General features: G+C 38.0%; 1 protein-coding gene across 2 annotated transcripts; it reads right to left on the bottom strand.

Annotated features, from left to right (window-relative positions):
- Positions 1 to 2236: 2236 nt before the first annotated feature.
- LOC149836438 (phosphatidate cytidylyltransferase 1-like) lies at positions 2237 to 8544 on the bottom strand. 2 transcript variants are annotated; one of them, XM_090006989.1, is made up of 13 exons: positions 8392 to 8544; positions 6985 to 7114; positions 6374 to 6432; positions 6179 to 6247; positions 5894 to 6045; positions 5355 to 5496; positions 4388 to 4544; positions 3979 to 4026; positions 3795 to 3878; positions 3089 to 3217; positions 2940 to 2996; positions 2533 to 2616; positions 2237 to 2438 (listed from the first exon to the last, which is right to left on the bottom strand). In XM_090006989.1, the coding sequence occupies exons 1-13, from the start codon at positions 8394 to 8396 to the stop codon at positions 2334 to 2336; spliced, it is 1221 nt and encodes a 406-aa protein (XP_089863115.1). In that variant the 5' UTR covers positions 8397 to 8544; the 3' UTR covers positions 2237 to 2333. The 2 variants fall into 2 exon arrangements, with proteins under 2 accessions (XP_089863115.1, XP_089863114.1); XM_090006988.1 differs by having other exon boundaries at positions 6179 to 6432.
- Between the last annotated feature and the right edge of the window lie 13567 nt (positions 8545 to 22111).

Here is a 22111-nt window from a genome sequence, read left to right as displayed (position 1 = left end):
AACTCTTCACAAATTTTGTTTTAAAAGTTATTTATAATCACATGATCTCTCAAAAACTCGTGACATTGTTCAAGATCAGTAAACTTTTTGCCGCAAATAATTTTTTAATCGTTTGACTCCCTTGATAGCCACTAGAACTGATTGCATTTATTAAGCTTTTCATTGTGAAACTCAGCATACAATTGAGAAGCCTCTGCAATAATTATTTTTAATTGCTCTTCATTAAATGAGAATCTGTTTATTGAGAACTAAGGGTTTGACTTTTCAAATGTCATTAGCGCATCATTTTCACCCACCAATACTTGTTTGAAAGCATCACTAATTTGGTTATCTCATATCGTTTCTGGGTCTGACTCACCCAACATGGTATACTCAGAATCATCACTATCATCCAATTCTGCACTTTGCTCATCACAAGCCGAGAAGGATGGGTTAGTGTGCGATACTTTGTTATCTACTGTGTTTTTGGATATGTACGCAAATTGTAGTGAAGTGGAGGATTCTGCCTAAGCTTTTGATGAAATGCCTGAAAGAGATTTGGTTGCTTGGAACAGCATGGTATCTTGTTTATCAGAGAATGGTTTTGTGGGTGATGCATTGAGCATGTTTTCCAAGATGCAGAGATTGGGTGTGAAGCCGAACAGCTTGAGCCTAGTGGCGGTGCTGCCAGCGGTTGCACGGTTGGGCATGTTGCATATGGGTAAGGCTGCTCATTGCTATGTTCTGATAAACGGGTTTGAGTCTGATTAGTTTGTCATGACTGCTCTTCTTAATGTCTATGAAAAATCTGGCGATTTGGAAACTGCGAGGATAGTCTATGGTGAAATGCCAAACATAGTGTGGTTGCATGTACCATGATTACTGGTTATGGTATGCATGGGTGTGGAAACTAAGCTTTGGAATTGTTTGATAAGGTGTTCAGCAGTGGAGTTAAACCAAATCATATCACCTATATTGGAGTTCTGACGGCATGTAGTCGTGCAGGGATGATTCCGATGTATGGTCAAGGTTCATGGAATCTCCCCGAGTTCACAGCACTATGCCTGCATGATTGATCTGCTTGGCCGGGCTGGGCAATTGGACGAGGCAAAAGATATGATTCACCTGGTGTCTGGGGTGCCCTGTTGGGTGCATGCAAGATTCACGGTAATGTTGAGCTCGGCAAGTATGCAGCTGACAGACTGTTTGAGCTGGGGTGCGATGATGCAGGATTCTATGTTTTGCTCTCCAACATATACGCAGAGGCCGGCATGTGAGAAGAAGTTAAACAAGTGAGGGAATTGATGAATGATAAGGGCCTGAAGAAACCACCTGGATGGAGTTCGATTGAGATCGAGAATCATGTTCATGTATTCATAGCAGGAGATACAGGGCACCCAGATGCTGAGAAAATATACCAGAAATTAGAGGAATTGATGGTGAAGATGAAGGGAGATGGGTACATGGCGGTTCCGAAAGATGTCGAAGATGATGTTACGGAGAATGTGTTGTAGAGTCATTGCAAGAAGTTGGCTATTGCATATGGAATTATAAGAACGGCGCCAGATATACCCATAAGGATCATGAAGAACCTTAGGACGTGCGATGATTGCCATGAAGTTTCTAAGCGCATTTCAAAACTCATGTCTAGGGAGATTATCTTGAGAGATGCTGTTCGCTTCCATCGTATGAAGGATGGTGCATGCTCATGTAAAGACTACTGGTAAGGATGTTTTGGTCTTAGGGGACCCTCTTTTAGAGAGAGAGAGAGAGGAACTTGGGTTGTATAATTTTGTACATTAGACGTTTATTTAATTCATTGACAAGCCAAAATAAGATCAATGGTCACATCAGCAGTGTTGAAATTCATAAGTTTTCCGATATGCTCAAATGGTTTAAGTGAGGGCATAACAATACTTTGCCGCAGTGCATGGTGCATATTTCATGTAGTTTTGCAGTCTGGTAGGCATAATGGCTGGATCAACAACCATGCATCCCACGACCTAAACCTCAGTGCTAGTAAGGTATTGCTTGGGATCACGGAAGAAACAAACTTGTTTCCCTCCCAACAGTGTAGAACCAGCTTCAGCCTTAGATGGTTAACCATATGTTTTCAAAGGTATTGGCAGAATCTGGGTGGGAAGCGATTTCCATGACTCACATTCCGCCAAATAAAAGAATACGTATTTAGTTTCTGTCTGGCACCAACCAGAAGAGGAAGAGAAAAAAGTAACAAAATGAAGAACCAAAGCAGAACTGAAACTGCCCAAATTTTCCCGATAGATGGAGCCAAAATAAATGCTGTAAACTGGGACATGGACATAAAATTTTATATACACAACAAAACAATCATGTTACAGGGGTAAACTGTAAGAGTCGTTCAGTTGGGATGCCAGCAAAATATCTCCAAGCTGTCTGTACACGTCGATTTGATCCTCAATTGAAAGGTTGCCCAAGATCTGGTGCACAAAAGCAGCCATAGTGATCTGAGCTTGTAAATAACAATGAATGTGAAAAGTAGTTTGTGTAGAAAATGCATGTCAATGCTTGTACCTGTTGAAGAATCATCTCAACCGTGTTGCTGTGAGGCACTATGAACGATTGATAATAGATATAAGAAAAAACAGCCATCACCATCTGGGGAAGTTCAATAAGAAAAAGAAAGCAGGCCAAGATTCAGAAAATAAAAACATCAGCAATACAACTGCACTGCGTTGGCAACTCATGAATGTGATTGATGTTCAAACAGATGTAATAGTTCCGTCTCAATTTTAAAACAATGCACACAGTTCTCTACTTTGTTAATCCCATCAAATTTTGAGATGTTTACGTGAACAACCATTGCGTAAAGTTTTGTGGAAGCATGCATCATGTTCATGATTGCACTCAATAACATAAAAGTTTGGCACTCGACAGCAGTGTCAATATAGAGATACAACAGTATAATCTGAATGACTCACCTGACAGTCCATTCGATCAGTAATTCCACCATGCCCAGGAATACTATCACCAAAGTCCTGCACAAGAGATGAAATTAGTTTAAAAATACATATAAATTCGTAACACAACATTAATAACTGACATCCAATTAGACATGTAAAAAGCCAACCTTAATATTAAATGCCCTTTTGAAACCACTTGCAAAAAAACCTCCAAAAGGGGCTATGCTTGATGCAAATAGACCGAGTGCTAAAGCATGCCATTGCACTGGCAATACCGTCACCTCTTTCCAAGGAAACTGAAAAAGAAGGTAATGCTTAGATGGCGTTTAAGCATGGGGATAGACAAGTTTCTGTACAAAAACTTTTATATTCAAAAAGCATCCAAAATACCAACAATTTGATGGAGCATTAATGGGATCTAGAAGTGTTCTATTGTATCAAACAAGCAATAGGTAACGTATTAATCAAATGTGATGCCCACAAGCAGGGCAAAATAACAAACAATATTGAGTGCATCACAAAAATCAAACAAATAAAAAACTAATGATCTTGGTAACATAACAGGACATAGAAATGGCCCACAAAAATCACATCAAAATGGATTGAACAAGAACATACATCTATTCTTAGATAGAGAAGTCAAACACCAGATGAAACAGATTGCAGACCACTCAACCCCAAAAATCTACAGAGCAATATCCCATATTTCAGATCACAAAAGACTTCTTCTAATCATATCAGGATCAAACAAACAGTCATCACCCTTCAGTCAGAATTTCGGATTGGTCCATGAACCAGGAACTAAAAGGAAAAATGACAAAGAACAACCATGGGCATTATGTGGTCAAAATGAGCCAATTTCTCATCACTCACCCAGGAAGGCAACATCCCAAAAGAGTAAAATTTAGGCTTGAACAGAGGACCAGGATCACAATGGAGCCATCCTGTAGATAAATCCTGCAAATAATTTTATCATGATTAAGATCTGAACATGCATGTAGACCTTTAGGTGTGCACAATTTCATAGTTTAGACAGCATCTCGGAATGGAGACTTACTTTCCTTGGACATGTTAGCCATTGAAAACGCCCGAGAAAATCTGCTAACTATACAGAAATACAAAGAACATTAGCACAATTATGGGTCTGATCTTCATGCATTGCCTCAGGTTGACACCAAAAGCATTTAATTTTGCTTCATCTTAAGCATCTGTCATCATCAGTGAGGTGACAACACATGATCAATGAAACAGTCTAATGTGCACAATGCATTCATTTTTGTTAAATGGAAGGCAGCAAACTGCAAGTATGTGTATGTATGTTTATCAGCAGTGCCCACATGGTTTCAATATCAATATAAATTGGCAACTGGTACACGTCTAAGCCACAAAGAGCAACATCTCATCTCAAGGCCAATATTTATAAACCAAAAAAGCAGTCAAGAAAAACCAAACAGGGGGAAACTCACCATGAATGCTGATATTATGGTTGTCACAGATGCTCCAATGAAGCCTTCCCAAGTTTTCTTTGGAGACAACTTGATCAATGGCGTTCGGCCAAAAAAGAACCCAAAGATATAGGCAGCAATATCATTGATAACAATAAGTGATGCAGGCAGAAGAAACCTGCAAAGAATAGAAATTCAATTCAAGATTTCACTGACATTATAACAATGAAAACAATTTACAAACAGACATTCTGTGATAGTTGAGTTACATATCCCCACAAAGATCAGGGCCAGTCATGTAAAAACAATGCTTCTAAGGAGGCTTCCACTACAATGCTCTCAATTGGCACAGAAGAAGCAAAAAATTGTGAAAAAGCATTGAATTAACATAAATATGAGAAAATAAGCCCCAAATGCCATTGGTATGCACAATTAGACCCCAAATCAAAAACATAAATATGAGAAAATAGGCCTCAAAGGTCATTGGTATGCACAATTAGACCCCAAATCAATATGCCACACATGAATATAACAATTCTCTGCTATGCACAGAAAAATAGTGGCACTACAATCAGTTATGCCTGCAAGTCGATCAAGTGCACTACAAGGATGTATGGCAGGTAAGATTCAATATAGTCATCAATCATCATAATATGATAGAACATCAAATGGAAGGGGAAAAATTGCAGATTGCAAGATCAAATGCTAGAATTTTTCTTCCAAATAATGGCAACCAAATAACAAGTATTGGCTGAAGAACCTTGTCACACATGCAACAATGAAAGTGTATCTCATATACATATTTCACTGAAAAGAGAGCAATCAATGGTGCCTATTCTATAAAGAAAACTCAAATGATTCATAAAAAAGGGCATGAAAAACTGGAAAAATAAAAAAGGGACTATAATGGTAAGAACTGAACTTGTGAAACTACAGGAGTCCTAAATGACAACAATAAGATATATAGTGACTTGTGAGAACCAATTACCAGAAAATTCCTTCAAATATATTTCCCACAGTGAATGCAGATTGTGCAAACACGACAAGAAGAATCATGTGTGTCCAAGCAAACTGCCCAAATTGATACTTGTACATCTTCATCTTTAAAGTAAGTATAAACCATACAAAGCCTGGAAACATCAGCGACAAAGAATCATAATGTTAGGCAGTGCTTAAGCATGACATATAAAAGCAAAGTATATGCAGGGGGTAAACAGTAAACACACACACAGGTACAACCTAGAGAACATCCATAATGGCATCTTCAGACATCACAATCAGTGAGGGATTATTGTAATCTACGTAATCAAGTGGTATAAAGGATCACTTTTTTGTAGCAAAGTAGCATGGGCATAAAAAAAAAGACATAACAAGCATGTTGATTAGCCACAAACTCAGTCATAGACACGTTATTGGATTAAAGCCAAGATTAATGAACACCTGCTGATGTTAACATATTAGATGCACACACACAAGAAGAAAAATCAAAAGTTTCAGGTCACTCCACTATGGAATAAAATAACCTGCCTGAGATGTAAAAGAAATAGCAAATGAACAACTGATATTTGATAAAGCTGCTCACGAGCCGATGCAGGAATTTATCCGAGAGTACTGTGTTCACAAGCTGCCTCCGGAGAAAGTAGCCATACACAAATATCATTGTTGTGAAAAAGAAATGCCTGAAAAAAGAAAGAAAGAATAGTTACACAAAAGATACAAATGAGCATCTCCATCTGCTGATGAAAACATTCAAATATGTTTAACAATAATAATAAAGGTGAGGTTATTTTACGTAGAGGATGGAATACCGACCAATTAAGAAGCCTAAATCCAGGAAGATCCCTATCTTCATGAGCTTTTCTTGCAAAGTTGAAAACCTCCCTTACCATAAAAATTTGGATAACTATAATCATTGCCCATATATAGAGATGCCCCATGTAAATAATAAAAGTGAATCCCACAAGCATCCACACAGATGACCATGCTCGTGTTCGCATAGACTTATACTTGTTTTGATCATCAACAAGCAAATGACTTCCATTTGTTTTATTTTCCTCATGCAGAACCTGAATTCAGTTAATGACCATTAGAATTATATAGTACTGAAACAACAACTGCAGATCAAATTACCACTTCGATGACTGATGTGGTACTTAATACTAACACAGAATATTCTACAACTAATGAACCTTCAGGACTCTGTTAGAAGAGCACAAGAAAGACCAATCCTTTTTTTAAAGGTATTTAATACTAAATAAGAGGAAGCATGTCCATCGATATGGCAACCCAACTGTAAAATATCCAGCACAGTTAAATATCTACATCGACAGTGTTGTTGAAATTGCGCCGCTACATGATAAGTAACCAAAGAAAAAAAAAAGAAACAACGGAAATAAAACAGGTGACACCATAAATTATCCAATCAAGTTTAACAACAGTTAAAAACAACAGAAAAACTTTGCACAGCAACAGAACAGATCAAGTGTAAAAATTCAAACCCTCGACATTTCCCCATATAATGGGGAGAACAACGGAACTAAAAAAAACAAGAGGATAAAATACCGAAGAAAATCAAAGAGCAAGGAACACAAACATTTTGCAAGACTATTATAACAAACCTCATATGAGCGCTTACGATGCCGAATCCGACTGGAAGGGTATGACGTAGAAGGGCCACTGGAACTATTCTCTCCTTGTGTCATTGACATGTTTTCTTCCCCAATATTTCTAGCCACAAGTTCTAGATCACTGAATTAAGGAGAGGGCAAGATGTTTCACACAATTAGACAGAGAAAAGTCTTACAAATTCAGGTGGAACAAGCTATCAACACTTAATGGCTATTGAGATAAGAAATTACAACATTAATATGCCATGCAACCACTATAGAAATACTAATCAGACCCTCAAAATGGTTATAAACCATTGATAAAAGGTAAAAAAGAACCAGCATACTAACTCCACAAAAAAGGCAGCAAGAACACGATCGGAGAATCTTTTTTCACTAAAAACAGAAAAAGGAAAACGCATGCATTATCAAGTGACAAATTGAATATATTGTCATGTTATCACTTTTTAAAAATTTTAAATGTTTTGTATTTTTTCTTTATGTTTTTTGTACTTTTCGAATATATGTTTTTCTATATTGATATAAAAACATGTTCCTCCCTTAATGGAAACCAATAAGAATCCAAACGCAGGAAAATCTAGCCAACCAAATTCATGGGTGCTTGTAACTCACGTTGGCATTTCAGAATCTTAACCAAACAAAGTATGATGTTATGCAAGAAGTAAAAGGAAAGGTGCTGTAAACTATATGGGTGTTTCTGAAAACCAATAAAAGGTTGAGCTGCAAGTAACCTGCTACTAAAGTAGATCAAACTTCAACAAAAAATACAACAAAAGTTAACATCAACAGGTGGCATTTTGTCAAACTAATAACAACATAGCAGAAATTAAGAAGGAAATAAACATAAATTCAGCCATGAAGAAACTCAATTGACACAAATCCACCTCACACTTCCCTCAAACCAAGTGAGAAATCTGCTCCAAATCCAAACATTTAAAAAATTGTCAGATATAATGATGAAAAATATATGAAGGGCCGCACAAAAAACTCTAAACTAGATTACCAACAAAGTGGAAAAAAAACTATCATTCTCAAGATAGATTAAATTCCAACAAAAATAAAAAAACAAAAAATAGACAAAAAGAGGGAATGTGCATAATAATTGCTCAAAATAATGGTAAATATGACAATAACTTGATATATACATTAATTCCCGAGAAGCCATCCGCATACTCATCTCAAAATTTTCAGACACCCAATTCAAATAAACCCTCAAAAATGAATAATATACGAGAAATTTCAGGAAAGTAAAGCAGAAACAAAGGGGACAAAAGAAAAACTAAGAACCCAAGCTTTATAATTATGGTTAGCAGATAGACCTCAGAAAAAGAAGGAAAAAAATTCTGATTGGGTACATGAGAAATCAAATAAAAACTAAAGAAAAACGTTGGTACTCACCTCATATGCGCCCCAATAGAAATTCCTCCAGAAGAAATTATGAGCGATGGGAACCCCAATAGAGGAACCAAGTCGACCTTTTTGAGCAATAGGAGAAAGAAATCGATCCCCACTTTAGGGTTTCCGATTCCTTGCTCAGAATCTCTCTCTCTCTCTCTCTATGAGAAAATGCTATTTTATCTTTACAGAAAAAGAACAATGGATTTTTTTTCTCTTTTGTCTGAAAAAAAAGATATCAGAAAAATAAATTAAAAAATGAAATAAGAGATGATAAAAAATTAAGTGCCAGAAAGCCATGACGAAACCAACCCTTACTTCTAGGGATCCACTTGGGCCATGATTTGGCTGTGGTTAAAAGAATAAATAAATAAATACAACATGCTCGGGACTTTGGATCGGCACATACAACTCGGTGACTCGGGCGAGTCAATTCGGGAGCAAGTCAAGAATTTTTATTTAATTTGTTAAAAATAAATAATTTATAATTTATAATATAAAAAATAACATATTAAGTGTGATTTATTATATATAGTAATAAATATAACTTAAATATATATATATATATATTAAATATATTTTAAAATTATTAAAAAATGACATTTCAACATGGTAGTTAAGATTCGGCCCAGTTGACTCGCCGATTTACCAACTATGATTCTCTCACTCTAAAAATGAAAGATCATGATGGTTGTCAACAGGTCGGATCTGGGTGGGTTCAGACCCGTATCTTACTTTGAAGTGCTATACCGAGTATGAACCCAAGTCAGTTCGGGCCCACCACATGGAAAGCATACCTGAGTCCTATGAGGATTACATAAACCAAAATCAGTTCATACCCGGTAAAATAATACTTTTTATGGTTTTTACATTGAAAATTTGATGATCTTAATTGAAACTCAAGTCTGAATGAAATTTCACAAACCATGACCAGCTCCATGAATTGAACCCTTTGATTTTGACCTAGATTCAAATTAGACATCCTTCTTTACCACTAAATCCGGACCATATTAGGTTTCAGTCAAGGTCAGTGCCCACCCTGACCTGAAAATCCTTAATAGGGGGTTTGGGTCAGTGTGGGTAGTGCCCACCCTGACCCGAATGCTGTGCCCTTCCCTCCCTCCCCGCAACCCATTCTCTCTATCTCTCTTTGGGTCAAGGTGGGCACGTGCCCACCCTGGCCTCTACCTAGCTCCGCCCCTGCTCTTATGTGATTCCAAATCACATGGAATATGTGATTTGAAATCATATCTTTGAATCACATTTGATTCCTCCACATGAGATGCTACCAAACATACCCAGATATCATGGCCCATCCAAGTCCGAGTTCAGATTCTTGAAATGTATATCCAAATGCGGGATAGATCCAGAACAAAGATGGTAGGTTACATTTGGATTTGGATTGAAACGGGATGAAAAATATAATCAGATTCTGGACATAATCGGGTCTAGTCTGACTCATTTTTATCTTTCTCGTTTGAAACTCGACAGATTTTGTCTGTTTTGAGTGGATAGAATACCATAGGGGTATACTTTTCAACCGAATCCCGAACCCATTGTGAGATCAGACCAAATTCATTAAGCTCTCCTAGGGAAAGTGTTTTCCCACGAGAAAACATGAGCCCCATGCAAAGCACTTCCTGTGAAACAGGACAGGCCTCTAACCATGGCTAACCAAACGCTACGGAGCCTTAGTTGTTTCAGCTTTACTTGAATATTACATTGCAAACCCGGGCTTGAGCTAGTCAATCTTGACACAAGCACGCAAAAACTCCTCGAGCTTGAGCTAGTCAAGGATGCATTAAGGTATATTTGGTTGCATTTAAATGTGATTTGGAATCTCATGCAAACCAGAAATGATTGTGATTTGAGGTGAACCAATGTGTGATTCCAAATTATATGACTTCAAATCACATTTGATTCCACATGAGATGCACCCAATAAATGCATTTATCCCGTGCAAACAATGTTATCTATAATTGGGGCAGGTAAATGAGTTGAACAGACCAACTAGAGGGTGTTAAAGCTCGGCTAAATTTTATGATGAGCCTAATCAAGTTCGAACCTCGTTTATCTAGGCTTTATGATATAAAATATTTGTAAACTACATTTATTATTAATTAGTTAACAACCCTATACAAGTCGAGCTTAGCTGATCAATCCCGATTTGCTGAGCCTATTTCACGAGTTAGTACAAGCTCTTTATGAGCCAAACACGAGTCGGGCCACGATTGGCTCATCTCATTTCCCGGCCTTGCACTACAAGAAAACCGTGGATTAGCGACGGCCTCTATCCATCGCTAATCCGTCACTAAGCCGTCGCTAAACTGTTTAGCGACGGCTTAGCGACGGATTAGCGATGGATAGAGGCCATCGCGATTTTTTGCTCGCTAATTAGCGAAAAAAATTATTTGTCGTTAATTCCGTCGCTAATTTGCGACAGATTAGCGACGGACATTATCCGTCGCTAATCTGTCGCTAAATTTTAAAAAAAAAATAAAAAAAAATTGATCTTTGTCGGGCGGTATTCCGGCAGCACTAAGCCGGACTTATACCGCACCCGACAGGCATTGCATGCACATAACGATCGCTCTGCCTCATCGCGAACCGGCGTCGTCGTCCTCCATGAACCGGTGCTCTCCGGCGTCGCCGTCCTCCATGAACTGGCACCGTCATCTTCCGTGAACCGGCGTCGCCGTCATCCTCTGTGGACCGGCGTCATCGTCCTCCATGAACCGGCGCCAACGTCCTCCAGCGATCGCCGACCGTCCTCCGTGAATCGACGTTGTTGTCCTCCGTGAACCGGCGCCGACATCATCCAGCGATTGCCGACCGTCCTCCGGCGTCGCCGTCCTCCGTGAATCGGCATTGTCGTCCTCCGTCAACCGGCGCCGACGTCCTCTAGCGATCGCCGACTGTCCTCCGGCGTCACCGTCCTCCACTCTCATGTACATGCTCTCCAATAAGCTCTCCGACGTCGCTCGGTTTAAATCGAGCGCGGTCGATTTAAATTTCAAACAGGGAGAGAGGGAAAATTTCGCGCTTGGTTTAAATCGAAAATTAGCGACGGATTAGCGAGGGAAATTTTCCCTCGCTAATCCCTCGCTAATTAGCGACGGATTAGCGAGGGAAAATTTCCCTCGCTAAATCCCTCGCTAAAATGTTTTTCTTGTATTGAGAATTAGCGACGAAATACTTGTTGTCGTTAATTCGTCGCTAATTAGCGACGGATTAGCGATGAAACAACTTTCATCGTTAATCCGTCGCTACTTAGCGACGGATTCATTAAGAAAGTTTTCTCTAGCTAATCTGTCGCTAATTTGCGACGGAAAAAATCCGTCGCTAATTAACATTTTTCTTGTAGTGTTGGTCTATGTACATACTAAACAAACCTAATCAAGTTTATGAGCTTAAATTGGTGTTTGAATTCAAGTTTGTTTATCTAATCTAGGGCATGTTTGAGCACAACCTTACCTCATTTTATAAAATGAATGAGGTTGAACGGAGCTTTAACCGATCCAAGCTCCAGCTATACTTAGCTTGTTGTACAAATGACTAGCTGTCTCAGTTAGGGATGGCAGTGCACCACGACAGGGACAGGGGACAAGGTCTCCACCCCACCCCGTTTCAAAATCCAAACCTCCATCCCTGCCACCATCTCCGCACAGGAATGAATTTTAACCTCCATCCCCATTTCATGTCCTCTATCCCTGGTCCAAACGGGAGCGAGGCGGGGTGGGGAGCAGTTTCCCCTTGGTCTATAGTCATCCCTTGAAGGATTGGAGATGAGGCAAGGTGGGGATTGAGACGGGGACGGGGCAAGGAGGGGAAAAGCGTAAGTCCATTCCCGCCTTCATCCCTGCACGGGGATAGATTTTAACCTTCATGGCCACCTCCATCCCCGTTTCATGCCCTTTATCCTCGGTCCAATCAGGGGGAGGCGTTGTTCCCCGGTCCACCGCCATCCCTAGTCTCAGTCTTGAGATCCACCACGTCAAGTACCCACATGACCAGGCTTAAGTTCGGCCAATGTCTTATTTCCACGTAGACTTTAAGGCTATTTTAAACAAGCGGTCAACCTTTCAACTACGCAACAAAGTTGACTTTTTTGAGTACTAAAAGTTATGTACTCTTTGTAAAAGCACAGGAGCCTCTTTAACATATTTCTTGCAAATACCTTCGGGTTATGTTTAATGGGTTGTTCATTAAATTACAGTTCAGAATAACAAAACAGACAAAGCACTCATTCTATTCATTGAGTAACAACTGCATCAAGTTCAATGTTTGTTTCATCGGTACGCGAAAGCTGTGTTTCAAAGTTCAATGTTTGTAGACACAGTCGGATAACTTAGCCTCCAATCGTATGACTTGATCCACACATCATTATCCATGTTTTAACAAGTTTATTGTGGATTTTAACCCTGGATATGGATCTCCAATTAAATCTAAATATAAAAAAAAAAATTTGAGACTAAAATCTTGGATTGGATTGGATTTAAAACTCGGATTGTTTTAAATCTCATATTGGATTTAAAACTAAAAAATGTTAGATTGAATTGGATTTAACATAAAAAATGTTTAAAATTTGAAACTAAAAAATGTCCGATTGGATTTAAATCTAAAAAATGTTTAAAATTTGAAACTAATTTTTTTTGAATTGGATAACACCAAAAAATGTTAAGATGATCTCCAGTTCATAATCTAAACTCTAGGATTGGATTTAAAACTAAAAAATATTTAAAATTTGGGTATTTTGAAAAAAACAAAAATTGATATTTTTTTTATAAATGATTTAATATGAAAGTTTATCATAAAAAATTCAAATCCTATTAAATTAAATTAATTATAAAAAACAAATTATCAAACCCTATTAAATCATAAAACCTTAAATAAAAAAATAAATCATAAATAAAGCAAAAAATCATAAACTGTAAAAAAAATAAACATAAAATTAAATTTAAAAATCCTAATTTTTGGAAAAAACCTAAAAATGAAAAAAATAAAGAAAACGAAGAAGGGAAAATCCATCATACAAACATGATAACCGAATATTCATGAAAAAATACCAAAAACGCAAAATATCAAAACAATTTTCAAAAAATCAATAAAATCACAAAAAGGGAAACCCTAAAATCACAATCTGATTGGAACATTTTCTTTTTGACGTCTTTGAAGAGAATTCAATTGCAAATTTATTCAGCACCAAAGAAAAACCAAAGATCTAAAAGCAATCAAAGTAATGACTCGTACTCGGGCCAGAGCGGTTGTGGCACACCGAGATCGAGGCGCTGTTTCAGAATGGCCTGGTAATTGGCTGAACCGATCGAGGGCAGAGATGGGTTGGTCTCCTTCGACTCAAAAATGTTATCCTTGATGCCAACTTTGCTTCCGCCGCAACCATAATTGATATTGTTGCTCTCCGAGTAGGAAGATGAGGGCATCGAGGGGGAGGCCCGACTGCTACACAGGAGAGAGAGAGAGAGAGAGAGAGAGAGAGAGAGAGAGAGAGAGACTACAAGAAACCTGTGGATTAGCGACGACCTAAATCCGTCCCTAATCCGACGTTAATTCATCGCTAAACAGCTTAGCGACAGATAGCTTTCATCATGAATTTTTCGATGCTAATTAGCGACGAAATATATCTGTCACCCATTCCGTCGCTAAGTAGCAACATAATGTATTTGTCGTCAGTTTTGTCGCTAAGTTGCGACGGAATAACGAATGACAATATCCATCGCAAGGACGTTGTTACTATACAACGATTTTGGTGTTGGGATGGATTTATAGTCGTCGCTAATCCGTCGCTACATTCAATGCTAATAGTAATTAGCGACAGATATATTCGTCGCTAATCCATCACAAACAAGAAAAAAATTTAAAATATATATATATATTTAAAAATTAAATATCGAGAAAAAATTTATCGTGATACAATTTTTATTTCATGTACAATTTATATTTCCTGTGAATAAAAAATAAAGTACACATCAAAATACGTATAAAAGGAAACTAAAACAATTAATCAATCCACTGTAAATTCACAAATTCTAATTATTTACAATTCAACATTTACATTTTTGAAACAAAAAGAAGGTAGAACAAAATCAACACATGAATCTAATCATCGCCAAGATTTTGTGCGTCCACTTGTTCATTGTCTTGATCCGTCCTTCAGCTCCACTACGCTGATTATTGCCAACAACCTACACGAGAAAAAAAAGGTCAATATTGATAAACAAAATATACTGAAATAAATTATACTCTATATGTGATTCTATCATGCTCATATGTATCCTAAGGCAGTAAAAAAATTGTATATGTAATTCTATCATGCTCATATGTGTTCTAAGGCAGTAAAAAAACTGTATATGTGATTCTATCATGCTCATATGTGTTCTTAAGGCAGTAAAAAAAACTTATATGTGATTCAATCATGCTCATATGTGCTCTAAGGCAGTCAAAAAAATGTATATGTGATTCTACCATGCTCATATGTGTTCTAAGGCAGTAAAAAAATTTTATATGTGATTCAATCATGCTCCTATGTGTTCTAAAGATAGTAAAAAAATTATTTTTGTGATTCTATCATACTTATATATATGTGCTCTAAGGCAATAAAAAAACTGTATATGTGATTCAATCATGCTCATATGTGTTCTAAGACAGACAAAAAACTGTATATGTAATTATATCATGCTCATATGTGTTCTAAGACAGTTAAAAAACTTTATATGTGATTCAATCATGCTCATATGTGTTCTAAAGGCAGTAAAAAAACTTTATATGTGATTCTACCATGCTCATATGTGCTCTAAGGCAGTAAAAAAACTGTATATGTGATTATATCATGCTCATATATGTTATAAGGCAGTCAAAAAAACTGTATATGTGATTTTACCATGCTCATATATGCTCTAAGGCAGTAAAAAAACTGTATATGTGATTCTATCATGCTCATATATATTCTAAGGCAGGCAAAAAATGATATATGTGATTATATCATGCTCATATGTGTTCTAAGGTACTCAAAAAAACTTTATATGTGATTCTATCATGCTTATATGTGCTTTAAGGCAGTCAAAAAACTGTATATGTGATTCTATCATGCTCATATGTGTTCTAAGGCAGGCAAAAAACTGTATATGTGATTATATCATGCTCATATGTGTTCTAAGGCAGTCAAAAAAACTGTATATGTGATTCTATCATGCTCATATGTGCTCTAAGGCAGTCAAAAAACTGTATATGTGATTTTATCATGCTCATATGTGTTCTAAGGCAGGCAAAAATTATACATGTGATTATATCATGCTCATATGCGTTCTAAGGCAGTCAAAAAAACTTTATATGTGATTATATTATGCTCATATGTATTCTAAGGCAGTAAAAAAAAACTGTATATGTGATTCTATCATACTCATATATGCTCTAAGGCAGTCAAAAAACTGTATATGTGATTCTATCATACTCATATGTATTCTAAGGTAGACAAAAAACTGTATATGTGATTATATCATGCTTATATGTGCTCTAAGGTAGTCAAAAAATTGTATATGTGATTCTACCATTCTCATATGTGCTTTAAGGCAGTCAAAAAACTGTATATGTGATTCTACCATGCTCATATGTGTTCTAAGGCAGTAAAAAAATTGTATATGTGATTCTATTGTGCTCATATGTATTCAAAGGCAGTAAAAAAACGATATATGTGATTCTATCATGCTCATCTGTGTTCTAAGGCAGTAAAAATATTATACTAAAATATTATATAAAAGATCAGTATTCATAAACAAAATATACTGAAATAAATTATATGCAATGCACCTAAGTTAAGGCAATCAAAGTTATATGAAATCTAACGACATGCAATACATCACATGAAACTTTCATACCTGAGAGGCATCTGCAAACGAAGCTCCCCTGTTATGCAAAAAATTGTTGAACTCATCCCGGAGAGCGTCGACAATTGTTTCATGGAAGTAGTCACGCATTGTGTCCTTAACGATCAGGCGTACATCATCCCAAGAATCAGTCGGATGCTTGGAGCTGATGTTGACGGGAGAAGTCTCTGAGACGTGACTGAAGGAAGAGACGACTGGTGAGGTGTTCATATTACTCCCAAACCCGAACACACGACCCTTATTGGGTTCACCTGCTGCAGTCACCCATGCTGTAGGATCAAATGATGGATGATGAGTAGAGTCATTGCCATATCGCTCTACCATCTGTTGCTCATATGACTCATACAAAATAATGTTTACAGTATGAATTAATAATTAAGAATTACAATATTTATGATAACTTATATATTATAATGATTATTAATACAATAAATACATATCGTTGTCATTCTCGCCTTCTCCGATACAAACTCACTCGTGGTCTTACGTTTATGTGTTTGAAAAAACACATCCTTGTATGACACACTGTCTCCTTTTTCTGCTTCCTGCGAAGTAAAATGATAAAAGATTTAGTTAACAGGTTTGCAACAATACTTATAAAATTGATTTGTTTATATATTAATGAGTTACCATTTTCTTCAGGTGGCTCCCAAAAGTCTTAGATCCACCTGTGTGTAGATGGGCTTCGGGCATGCTTGCTCGATTTTGTGCAGCTTTCGTTGAGCGGTTTCGAAATGCATCCCCAACCCACTTGTCACACATTGCATCCCAAACATCTGACATGATAGTAGGAGGTCCATGGCCCTTCCACTGCAGTGGATCATCTATCCCGCTAGATGCTTTTCTTGTTGCACTCTTCATATTATGCATCATGTCTGCAAATCGATTGACAGCCACCTTCTGCCACACCTTCCTTGCATCATGTTCCTCAATCGTAGTAGCGAAGAGATTCGAAGCCTACAAATATTTTCAGAAAATTAGTAGACATGAATATAACAAATAATTAAATATGAAACACATTAACTATGACAAACAACTGTATACCATGAATAAGGACCATAATCTGTCTATCACCTCTTTTGGATACTCTTTCCATTGAGCGATCGATTCTGGTAGATGTTGAAGTAGTGAATTTCTAATATCGTGTACTACTTCTTGTGGCTCGAACCTCGTGTTGCACATGAATTGGTACACAGTAAATATCAATATACAATATTAATAAGATATGCAATAAGTGAAAACGAAATACTTACGATCGATTATCGATATACATTATTCGAAAGTGTCTTCTTATGCCAAACTGAGAAGACCTTGCATCCCGTGTTGGCTCCTGACTTGTATGATCAACTGGTGTAGGTGGGTCATGTACAAGCGAAACATCATCTGTAAAAAAATACGTTAGAAATTCTCAGAATGCACATTTCAACTAATCATGCATCTAATTAGCTAAATGATATACCTATCAAAGGAGCCTGTGAAGATGAAGACTGAGACTGGCTACTACTTGATGAATGACCACTTTAAGCTCCACAAACCATATTCTAACAAATAAAAAATGTCATACAATACATTCAAATTGTTTCAAATCATTCACATCAAGTATTTCAATGCATTCAAACAAATCAAATCAAGTATTGCAATACATATCAAAAAAAATTCAAACATCTACTTGCAACAAACACACTCCAATATCCCGCTAACTACTACCATGCCTAGCATAAAATCCGTATTCCAAAAATAAAAACACTTCTATTCTCATGCATTAAAATCATGCTCAGCATGATCTTCAAACTCCAACAAAGCAGTCCTAGATATCAACAACTAAGTGAGTGTGTGAATAGTAAAGTGTTGCATCCAATAAATTAAATAACATGTGATGTGCTTGCATCACTTACTCACCATGAGTATTTACCCGATTTGCATTATTTTTATCACTTACTTACCACGAGTGGCGGGACACAAGCGAGATCCTTTGAGAAATCTGCAAGAGACACTGTGTTAAAATGAAGTCACCCACTGTCCAAAGGAAACAATTTAGAATAAATATCGAAGTCGGATGGGATTCCGGCGAGACGAAATGCCTCCCAGGCGTCGACCACCTCTCTGTTCAGCCCAACAGGTTTTTGAGTTCGTCCGACCAGTCAGTAAGCCAACGATGTACGACCACGACACGAGGTCTCCGAAGGTAGTGATCGTCCCTCAGAGCGGCAGGCACGGGGTGATGCCGTGGTTAAGGAACCCGGCGATCGCCGGGCGCCCTCGGCCTGTCGCCCCCCCTATCGAAAAAAAAAATGAAGCAGAAGGGGCGACCCCCTACCCGAAAAAAAAAGAGGCAAGGGGGGCGACCCCCTGCCGGAAAAAAAGAGAGGCAGGGGGTCGCCCCCTCCTATCGAAAAAAAAAGAGGCAGGGGGCGACCCCCCTGCCAGAAATAAAAAACAAGGCAGAGGGGCGACCCCCTACCGGAAAAAAAAAATGAGGCAGGTGCCCCCCCTGCTGGAAAAAAAGAACGAGGCACAGGGGGGGGGGGACCCCTACAGGGGGAAAAAATGAACCACTTACCTGGGAGACGCTGGGCGGCGATGGGTCGGGGGTGGGACGAGCGACGATAGGCCAGAGAGGGACGGGTGACAGAATGGGGGGCGATGGGCTGGGGGAGGGACAGACGGCAGACCGGGGAGCGACGGGCGACAGGCCGGAGAGTGCGTCGGGGAGGAGAGGGCGGCGGCCGAGGGAGTGCGTCGGGCGAGAGAGACGAAACAAAAAAGAGAAAGAAGGGTTATGATTAGGGATTTACGGGAAACTTATCGACGGATTTGGCGACGGCCTACTTCCGTCGCAACTTTGTTGCAAATTTACATGACCAGTTAGCGACGAAATATTTTCGTCGCTAACATCATCGCTACGTAGCAACAGAAAAAACTCCGTCGCCAAATCCATCGCTAAATGTCGCGGGTATTGCGACAAAAAAAGTTGACGCCGCTAATTAGTGACAGATTTGACGACGAAAGTTTTTTTGTCGCTATTTTCATAAATATTACAAATTTTAGCGACATATTTTTTCTCTCGTTAATTCACCCCAAAGTTGCGACGAAAAAACCCGGCACAAACTTCCATCGCTAATGACTATTTTTATTGTAGTGAGAGAGAGAGACAAAAAGCGATCAACATTACTTAAAAGTGAAACTCAACAAAGCGTTGAGTTCCACAAGCACAAACACAACATCAAAACATGAAAACACCATTTACACAAAAATAGAAAAACCCGAACACAAAATAGAAAACTCATCAAGGACCACAAACATCTAGATGAGGATCGGTTGGAGGCAGAGGCATTTCTTTGAGATATATGCGTAAGATAGCATACACATCAACCAAGACCCTATGAGTCAAACAGTTAAGGTTGAACGAGACATCCCGAAAAGTAGCATCATTTCTGACCATCCATATGAACCACCACACTGTAAATAACCAAACTCTCCAAATAGTCCTCCACTTCTTTTCACGTCTAATTATAGCAGACCCAAGGATAAGATCTAACGCAAAGCAACCATCCCATACAACAATTGATGGAGCCCTCCAAGTTATAGAAAAAAATTCTCAAAACACTTCACACGACCCAAAAAAATGTTGTGTGGTTTCTTCAGCCTGTCAACAAAGCAACACCAACTAGAAAACTGAAACCAGATCCTCTTGATATTGTTATGGGTTTGTATCCGGTCATGAAGAATCAACCAAGCCAATACCTTGGTCCTCAGAGATGATCCCTTCACCCATAAAGCATTTTTGGCGATTCAGCCCAAACCTGAAAGTAAAAGAGAACGGTAGACCTTGCGGACTTAGAAAACTCCCGCATTTGAGATTGCGCATTGAAGCTAAGATCTGTCTACCCCCACGTCCAAATCTCTGTCAAAAAACAAACGCAATGCCCTAAACCATATTTTCCTCAAATGCGATGTGTATAGTCCACGGGCCCCTCGACGAACAGCAAGGGAATCAATTAGACCATATTTCAGTCAAAGAAAGTTTGCACATGCATCCTGTGAAGTATGAGCCAACCAACACTGCTTCACAGCCAATGCCACACTCTTTTTACGCAAAGCAAAAATTCTTAAGCCAGCCATAGTCATTGGCATAACGGTGGAGTCCCATCCCACCAAGTGCCTCTTATAAGGTCCATTTACACCACGCCATAAAAAACTTGACAGGACGCGCTTAAGTTGTTGCTCAACGTTGATTGGAATGACATAAATTGACATGAAGAATTCTGAAATCGCTGAGAAAACATGTCTGATCAAAGTAATCCTGCTTGCAAGAGACAAATATCTGGCACACCAAGACTGGAGCTTAAGACACACCTTGTCAACAACCGGTGCCCATGATATTTTAGAGGTTGGCTTGACTTGTAGGGGGAGCCCCAAGTACTTGATCAACAATGGCCCTAAAGCGCAGTTAAAATTTTTTTATTGCATTTTGACTGGTCGGATAGTCATTCAGAAGCGTGATCGAACACTTATTTTTATTGAGCCTCAGTCCGAACAAAACTGCAAAAAACATGAGAATAAGCCTTACGCGAAGCATCTGCTGTAGTGAAGCCTTTCCAAAAACTAGCATATCGTCTGCATATTGTATAAGAGAGAGAAAGAGTCGGGGGACTCTTCTCCCCCATCTTTTTTTTTTTATGTTAACCGTTTCTTTCGTCTTTGTTCTTTTAGTAATAGGGGATAGAACGATCATTTCATGTTCTTGAGACACGATTGATGCGCCATCAAACAACTCCTTAGAGAATGTATTTGCCATAGTGGTCAGAGGCGGGAGATACAAGTATGGTATGTGAGGCCTGTTTTGGTTACATTCTCGCTGAAACTTGTATTAGAAAAATTTGGTACGAGTTTCTAATATATATTATTTTGGTACATGGTTTATTTGATGATGGTACGAGTTTATAATGAAATTGATGCTAGTTTATGAAAAATAGATATCATCATTTATATTATAAGAATAATGACAACTTGCCTGATAGGAGCAGCTAGTGCACATCAGGTTCATTGAAGGTTCAAAACCCAATGGTATGGTTGTATAACTGGTAGGGGTCTACCTAATCCCAGCTTGCCTTTCAAAAATAAAAATAAATAATGACACCATATGTGTAAAGATAAAAGAAAATTCAAGAATAAAAGGAAAAGCAGCAACTTTAAAAATCAAAATATTACATAATGTCACCATGCATACTTATAGCAATCAGCCAATGTCTTAAGCTACATGTGAAAGCAAAATGTTATAACTTTCAAAACAATAACCAAACAATCTCAGGCTAATATGTCAATCATAAAATTAATATAAAAAGCACAAAAATTAAGTTTAGATTAAAGAAAAAAAACCATTCATGACAACTTCAATGGAAGTTAGAGAAGCCAACTGATGGTTTCAGTTGATCTGAGATAGATCAGCATATATAAGAGCTGTTTATGAGGGGTTGTAGAGATCTTATTATCACCTTATTTGAGAGGGATACAATGACAAACACAACACATGCAACCAAGTTTGGTATTGGTTTCACTTGCACAAAGGATCGGTTTCCTATATTGTTAGAGATGTTAATGTGGATGGAAAAAACAGTATTTGAAGCCTAAAAATTTATAAAAATAAGAATCAAATCATCTTTAAAGTTAGAATTTTGAAAAAACATAAAAAATTCACAGGCAATCGGGTACCATCTGGTAGGATGCAGTCAGGTAGCTTGTGTAACATCTGTAACTAATGATGATTAGGCGGCTCTTCTTTTTCTAATGTTTGAGTGTTTCATTATATATTTATTCTTTAT

The sequence above is a fragment of the Nuphar pumila genome, chromosome 5 (genome assembly GCF_984573655.1).
Source record: "Nuphar pumila chromosome 5, dmNupPumi1.hap1.1, whole genome shotgun sequence".
NCBI lineage: Eukaryota > Viridiplantae > Streptophyta > Magnoliopsida > Nymphaeales > Nymphaeaceae > Nuphar > Nuphar pumila.
This window is presented reverse-complemented; position numbering and strand designations above follow the sequence as displayed.

Coding starts and splice junctions, on each gene's coding strand:
- LOC149836438 (XM_090006988.1), bottom strand. Junction 3,879..3,978: donor GGCTAACATGTCCAAGGAAA/GTAAGTCTCCAT, acceptor AATTATTTGCAG/GATTTATCTACAGGATGGCT. Junction 3,218..3,794: donor TTGGGATGTTGCCTTCCTGG/GTGAGTGATGAG, acceptor CTTCTTTTTCAG/TTTCCTTGGAAAGAGGTGAC.